Below are 7,794 nucleotides of genomic sequence, written 5' to 3' on the forward strand. Positions count from 1 at the left end.
TAAACAACTAGAGAGAAAGTTAGAAATACTAACAAACTTGGAGATTGAGGCTTGCATAAATGCAATGTCCTAAAGATAGAATTTCGCCCATACTCTTGTGCTTGTAGTTCGGTAGGCGTCCATCTCCCAGGATTCAACAATCTATAATCCGAAGTCAAAGCACTTCAATCTTCGGACTCTGGCGAACTTCATATATTCCGTAATCTCAAGACACGACTCGGAATTTGACACACGAAGCATGAGAGAAACAAAGTGGGGAAACCCTATTTCTCAAGAGTAAAAATTAACTCTAATTTTCTATATGTGTTATACCAATGGTTTCATGGGTTTATATAGAATCCAATTTCTACTTATTAAAGAGATGTAACTTTTCATCTATAAGTATACATCACTTATCAAGTATCACCTAAACAACATAACCTTTCAAAGAAATTGGTTAACACTATTTTTCATTCAATTATTACAATTATATATTACAATATTTCATATTATAATATATAATTTCCAACACCTCTTTCTTTTCACCGTATAAAAATATATTAATTTTGGGTAAATTTAGTTTTTATCGTCTCTCTAATTTATTTAAAACTTTGCATGTTGCAGGAGATTAGTCAACTTTGTATTTTAAAGAACTCTGCAAAGATTACTGCTTATTTTGCAATGTATTCTGGTTGAAATGGCTACAATTTGATTCTGTGACAAGGCAATGTTGTGGCTGCTTTCGTAGTGGAGGCAGTCTTTCTTACCAGATTTGTCGTAGCTGAAAACCGTGCTTCTTGCCTGAAACGATTTAATGGAACAAAGTTTAGGTCAAGAGTCTGTTCCTGGTTTTGGGTTACTTGACAAGTCTAGGGTTTTAGATGTGAGGCCTTTGAGGCGTCTTGTTCCGTTGTTCCCGTCAACTTCTAATAATACTTCATTTTCAACTCCACAAGGTGCTGCTCCTTTCGTTTGTGTTTCTCCTGCTGGCCCTTTCCCAAACAATAGTTACAATATGAATTCATACATCTCTGTCAAAATACGAATTTCAACCAAGGATGCAAGGTACCAAGTTTAGGACAACAAACCTCTTCACATCATTGAACCGAGAAGCTTCAACCATGTTGAAGCAAATCGTGGTATTGTTATAAAAGATGACGGAACGGTTGGACTGAATGAAGCCCATTCTGTTCATATCAGCTGCGAGTTTGAACACATGGTCAACATTCTTAGTAAATTATCCATGACCCTGAGGTCAGCAATATGGACTTCATGGCATAGCATATCTTCAATCATGTGCTAGTGTAAAAAATATATCATAGATAAGCAAATACGAACAAGTTAAAAAAAAAAAAAGGAGTTCCGTCCCATCCATGCATATACATTGTACCAAACAACAGACGGAATAAAGGTAAGTAAATCATTTAATTTTTTGGTTCCGTTCCGTCATGTGTTTACCAAACGCAAAATGAAACAACGTCTCATTCCATCTTGCGCTTACCAAACATAACACGAAACTTTCATTCCATTTCATTTCATCTCGACCCGTTTGTCTACCATACGGTTCCTAAACCCACCCTACCCAAAACGTTGTGGTTCTGACTCGCGCGAATGGCCCAATGTTAGCGTACTTCCCAATGCTCCCTCTTTTGTCTTCTTCCACACTTGGCTTCGCGCTGATTCGTTTGAACCTGTAACCGACCACGGACGGCTTTTCCGAAACCTTAGTCCTTAAGTCTCGGATGAGCCTGAAACAAAAAGCCGAACAATCTTCTCGCAACCAAAATATCATCCGACCGGAGAAAAGTTAAGCACAGCAGAAATGGATCTGAGAGAAAGCATCATCAACCAAAACGACTTCGCTCTGGGGCTGACGAAGCAGCTGCTTCAGACCGAAGGCAAGCAATCGAACCTCGTGTACTCGCCGCTGTCCATCCACGTGCTGTTGAGCCTGATCGCGGCCGGGTCAAAGGGTCCGACTCAGGACCAGCTGCTGTCTTTTCTCCAGTCAAAGTCCACCGACCACCTCAGCTCCTTCGCCGCCGAGCTCGTCTCTGTGATTTTCTCCAATGGGTCCCCTAGCGGCGGCCCCCAGCTGTCGTTTGCAAATGGGGGTTGGGTGGACAGGCGTCTCCCTCTGAAGCCATCTTTCAAGCAGGTGGTGGAAACTTCTTACATGGCCGCTCTCACCCAAGTCGATTTTCAGACCAATGTAAGCTCCCAAACCCTCTGTCCTGTCGTTTCGATTTTTTTTTCGACGATGCTCTTGATCAAAGTCTTCTATTTTTTCGATGTGATTAGAGGTGCTTGTTCCTTTGTTGAACCTAAATTGTAGGCCTGCTTCTCTAATCATTACTGTTTGTGTTAAATTATTATTGCCAAGAACTAGATTAAGTTGCAGTAATCACAATCAAGTAAAGCACAAAAACCTTTTCATATAAAAGCATTGCAATTCACTAACCTGATGAACCGCCACCTGAAGACGCCATGAATGCTGCAAACCGATCTCAGTGCACTGTAACTCTTCTCCTCTGTCAGATTATTTCAAGCTCTAACCAAGAATAGGGCTTAGTTCCGAAGAGAGCACTAATCCGTGAGAGTAGAGGTCACAATATATATATATAGGATCAAGGAACAAATATTTTTAGAAACATTTTTACACTTCTTTATTGCCTTTAGATTTTATAACATGAAAGGGTTCTTATTAATTCATTAAATGCTATGAATGCTTACGTGAAATTTAACTAATATTAAAGCTAAAAATAATTTTTTTAAAAAAAAAATTCGTAGCTGTAATCATGAAAATGGGGAATGTGGTCTACAACCTCATTCTCCCCAACTCTACAACTTCCACACTCGAATATTCATTAGGTAAGCAAAACAAAACCCTAAAATTTATATTATTGTTCATATAAGTAAACTCCGCCTATGTCTTACATGGCCGGTCCCAAGCCCGGATAAAGGAGGAGGGGGAGGGCGTCAGGTAGTCGACAGCCGGCACTCCATGATCACGTCGAATCCTTATGAAAATTGTTCATATAAGTAGGGTGATTAAATTATGTTTTGGAATTTTTTTTTAGTTTTGTCAATTCATGTATTTGACGAGTTCTTTTCAAATCTAATAAACAACCATCTCAATACGCAGTCCATGTGTTTCGATTGAAAATTTGTTGAAACATGGAAACAAAACGAGGCAAGAAAATCAATATCTAAGTTACAATCTGGAACCAAAAGCATACATTCTCATATGTACTGACATCAAAATGCAGGAACATTACATAAGCCACCCTTTTGAGTTCAATCGAGATTCGAAACATATGACAGCGTATTGAGATAGTTGTTTGTTTGATTTGAAAAACTAAAGGAGTAGAAAAATCTTCAAATACATGAACAGACAAAACTATATTATGTTTCCAAATCCGAATTTAATCATCATACATATGCGAACAATAATATCAAATTTAGGTTTTTGTTTTGCTTGCCTAATGAGATTCAAGCATGGAAGTTGGGGGAGATAGGAGTTTGCAGGCGTGGAGGTTGCAGAGACCTCTTTTAGGGTTTCTTCCTTTTTTTATTTTTTTAAAATTTTTTTTCCTTCCAAATTTTATGTTTTTTTTTATATTTAATATTAGTTAAAATCTACATAAGCAGTCATGGCGTTTAATGAATGAATAAGAACCATTGGATGTTATAAAATCTAAAGGCTATAAAGAAGTATAAAAATGTTTGTAAAAATATTTGTCCCTTAATCCTATCCCTATATATATAGGCACATATATCTCCTTTTCATAACTCAATAAGGATTCCCTTTAAAATCCTTTTAGAAAACAACTTATGTTTCCCAATTCAAATCAGTTTAATGTCAAAACAGAATCCTTCGTAAACAAGAATTAGTATACAACCTCTCATAAGGTTTTCTTATACCAATTGGACTTAATGCTGTCAAAACATCCAATCTCATTTTCATACTCTTACTGTTTGTGCTTGTTCTTCTGCATAGCTTAGCTAGCTATTACAGAATCATATCGTAATTCGTAGATTTTTGTTATAGTACGGTCATCACTACGTTAATAGTATTGAAGTAACATGCAGGCTGATATATTATTGTTTTCTAACTTGTCGTAACTGTTGTTGGTGCTCAAGGCTGCTCAAGTGGCCTCGGGGGTGAATTCATGGGCTGAAAAGGAGACGAGAGGCCTTATCAAGGAGGTACTTCCTCCTGGGTCAGTTGACTGCTCAACCACGCTCATCTTTGCAAATGCGTTATACTTCAAAGGAGCTTGGACTGAAAAGTTTGATGCATCACAAACGAAAGAGCATGATTTCCACCTTCTCGATGGGAGCGCAGTTAAGGTGCCCTTCATGACCAACAGGAAGAAGCAGTATGTAAGATCCTTCAATGGTTTCTCAGTCTTAGGGCTTCATTACAAGCAAGGTGAAGACAAGCGATGTTTCTCCATGCACATCTTTCTTCCAGAGGCGAAAGATGGGCTGCCAGCTTTGGTTGAGAAACTTGGTTCTGAGTCCGGGTTTTTGGATCGCCATCTTCCCAAGCAAAAAATTGCAGTGGGTAATTTCAGGGTTCCAAAGTTTAAGATTTCATTTGGGTTTGAAGCTTCGAATGTCCTTAAAGGTCTGGGCTTGGTGCTGCCATTCGGTGGTGGAGGAGGTTTGACAGAGATGGTGGACTCGCCTGAGGGTAAGAACTTATACGTGTCCAGCATTTTCCATAAGTCGTTCATCGAAGTGAACGAAGAAGGCACGGAAGCCGCAGCTGCTTCCGCCTTTCGTAAAACTATGCTGTGTCTGCCGAGGGCGGTTGACTTTGTGGCTGATCGTCCATTCCTCTTCTTGGTCAAGGAAGAATTGACCGGAGCCGTGCTGTTCATCGGCCATGTACTCAATCCTCTTGCAGGCTGAGTGTTGTTATACCCTGTGAAATACAAATGTATACGAAGAACCACACGAAATTATCTATATATATAATGTACAAAAATGCTTGTCATCTATTTGTAACATCTCTCTAATAGAGACGGAATCCACATGCACTGACGGGCCTTACATCTAGATAGATGGTACAAATAGGTGTTAAGTGTAGCAATCATGTATTTATAAACAAAAATGCTACTCTTACCATTTAGTTTGATCATATTTCAATAGAGATGAGACCCACATGTATTAGCTGGTCTTATCCTTAATAAAAAAATAGTACAAATGATGGTAACTAGATAACAAGTGTAGCATTACTCTAAAATAAATGTATGATCATCATGTTCATGTGGTCTTGTTTCTCTCATGTGCCTTTTGTTATGCGTTCTGCCTTGGCTACACGAACGAAACTGTTGGAAATGCTTTGGAATAGGCGTTTTACCCATTATTGTTGGAAATGTTTTTTTCTTCGGTTGTACTGGAATGGTTTGGACTAGACGTGTTTTTTTAATTAAGTGGTTGATTGTCTCAGTTAATAGTCATTCCTCATTCATTTGTGTTTTGGGTTCAAGTTCTCTTCTTCTCCTAGTCTAGTTAAAGTAATGTCGCTTGTAATAAAAAGTAATTTATAAACCCAATTGATTGATATTTATTACACGTTTACTTAACATGAGGTGGACAAGGCAAGAAACAAATGTTAGAGAGATTATGTTTTTAGATTTTATTTCGTAGACCATTTGGTGTGGTAGTTGATTATTAGTTTCTTTATTTTTTAAATCATTAAAGAAGAAATTCAACCATCAATCGCCACACTAAGTGATCTACAAAATATAGTTTAAGTAAATGATCCCCCTATCATCTCCAAATTTTATTTATATCATTAAACACATAAAAAATAAAGGGTTACATAGTAAGTATGTCATTAAGGTCAAAAACTTTGAAACATAAATACAATTAGACACCTCTTAAGGTTCAATTGTAATAAGACCACTTAAAAATAAGGTCCAATTAGACCCGACAATTTCGTACATGATTCATTGACGCGACACTGAACGATACTAAAATAACAAGTTTCATATTAAGGTCAAAAACTTTGAAACGTAAATACAATTAGACACCTCTTAAGGTTCAATTGTAATAAGACCACTTAAAAATAAGGTCCAATTAGACCCGACAATTTCGTACATGATTCATTGACGCGACACTGAACGATACTAAAATAACAAGTTTCGTATTAACACGTTATTTAATCGGATATAACAAGCCACTTGTTAATAATGAGTTACTAACAGATTTATCCGTAAGTAAATTGTTTCAACCTATTATTATATAAAGTTAGTGTTAATGCAGGGTCTTTTTGACCCCTAGAACAATGCAGGCCCAATAAAGAAGAAAAGTTCAAGTCTTAGTGCTAGGCAAATTGTGGCATATTAAGCTAGGCTGGTGTGCTAGGCAAAAGGGACTAGGATTCTCTCCCTTCATTTTTCTATCCCTTCTTCTTACATTCTCTATTTTGTTTTTCTCTTTCTATAAAAAATTAATATAAGATGTTAACGTGACTTAACCGTGACCGTTCAAATAGGAGGAGAGGGAAGAGGAGGGAAAAAAAGAGGGGAGAGAATCCTACTCCAGACAAAAGTGCTAGGCATACAATATAAATAGAACTTTAGGGTTTTATTCTTTGTACGAGATACATAAGAATTACAAGGGAAACACTTTCAGAAATTGTAGGGGTGTGAGATACTAGAAAATAGGATTTGCAAAAGCAGATGGGGTTTTCTTGTAAAGTGGCCAAGTCAAACATAAGTTCAAGCTTGTTTCCAACATCCAAATTCTTGAAATCCAACAGTACAACACGTGCAGGACCACCCAACGTATCATTGTATTTTATATACAGGATAAACAGAGCTAAAATTTAAGCAGCAATTTGATTTTGATTTGAGCACATGCAACCACATCTGCACGCGTTTGTCTTGCTAGAGCTTTTTCCTTGCATACGCTTTGATTTGTTTTTCCTTTTATTCAATTGATTTTATGTAAGGGAGTTTTAATGGAAAACGTTTCACACAACAAAATTTTCAATGAAAAACACATTAATGATTTTTTAATAAATTTTTTGAAGAAATAATTTTCGGTTTTATGAAGAAAAAATTGTTTGTTTTAATTTTAACTTAATTGTAATATTATCATTGCGCCTAAATTTTAACTTATTTACAATACTATCACCACCTTTTGCCCTTGTAATCAAACAAAATTCATTAAGTGTTTTTGGATAGATAAAAAAAAAAATTGAGATCATTTTCATTAGCTTTTCTTTATGTAGATGATATTAAAGGAAAAGAGACAATGGAAAAGGAAAAGAGTTGTTCGGACCTTATGCATCTTTGTCTGTAACTCCTTACACTATAAATAAGAATTAGGACCAAAGTCGTCCTTCTGAAAATTGATGCTTAAGACAAGAATGAATGAGGCTTTCCTACCGTAATACTTTAATATAATTCCATTTAGCAAACAAGTGAAATTGGAAACTTTTTGACCCAATTTACCTATCATCTCCACGTCAATACAAATTTGAGAGTATAGGTTTTTTTTTTTTTTTTGGGGTTACTGATATATTCAACTCCAAATATCTTCACATTATGTAGTCTCATAGTACCATACCAACCCCCGTACATTTTTACATGTCCTCTCCTAGTATTTGACCCGGTTTGAAATAGTATTTTATTCTTTTAATATTAACACACATGTGAAATTAAAATTGAAGATCTCTGCCAAAACTGAAAAGATAAGTGTTACGACCAACTCCAATCCTTGAGCCCAAATTCAAAAATTTGGGTCCACTAGAAGACAAAATTTAGCTCTGTAGACAGACCCTCCAGACCTAAG

At 36.6% G+C, this 7,794-nt stretch overlaps 1 protein-coding gene across 2 annotated transcripts in view; it reads left to right on the top strand.

Annotated features, from left to right (window-relative positions):
- The first annotated feature begins 1,605 nt into the window (after positions 1-1,605).
- Positions 1,606-7,794, top strand: part of LOC126632666 (serpin-ZX-like) — a 59,999-nt gene continuing 53,810 nt past the window's right edge. The window contains exons 1-2 of one of the 2 annotated variants that reach the window (XM_050303113.1): positions 1,606-2,191; positions 4,123-4,995. In XM_050303113.1, coding sequence (XP_050159070.1) covers positions 1,802-2,191; positions 4,123-4,899 — 1,167 coding nt within the window. In that variant the 5' untranslated portion in view covers positions 1,606-1,801 and the 3' untranslated portion in view covers positions 4,900-4,995. Of the gene's footprint in view, positions 2,192-4,122; positions 4,996-7,794 lie in introns of those variants that run through there. The other variant, XM_050303116.1, reaches the window with a different exon arrangement.

This window comes from Malus sylvestris, chromosome 8, assembly GCF_916048215.2.
Source record: "Malus sylvestris chromosome 8, drMalSylv7.2, whole genome shotgun sequence".
In the NCBI taxonomy this organism is placed as follows: Eukaryota; Viridiplantae; Streptophyta; class Magnoliopsida; order Rosales; family Rosaceae; genus Malus; species Malus sylvestris.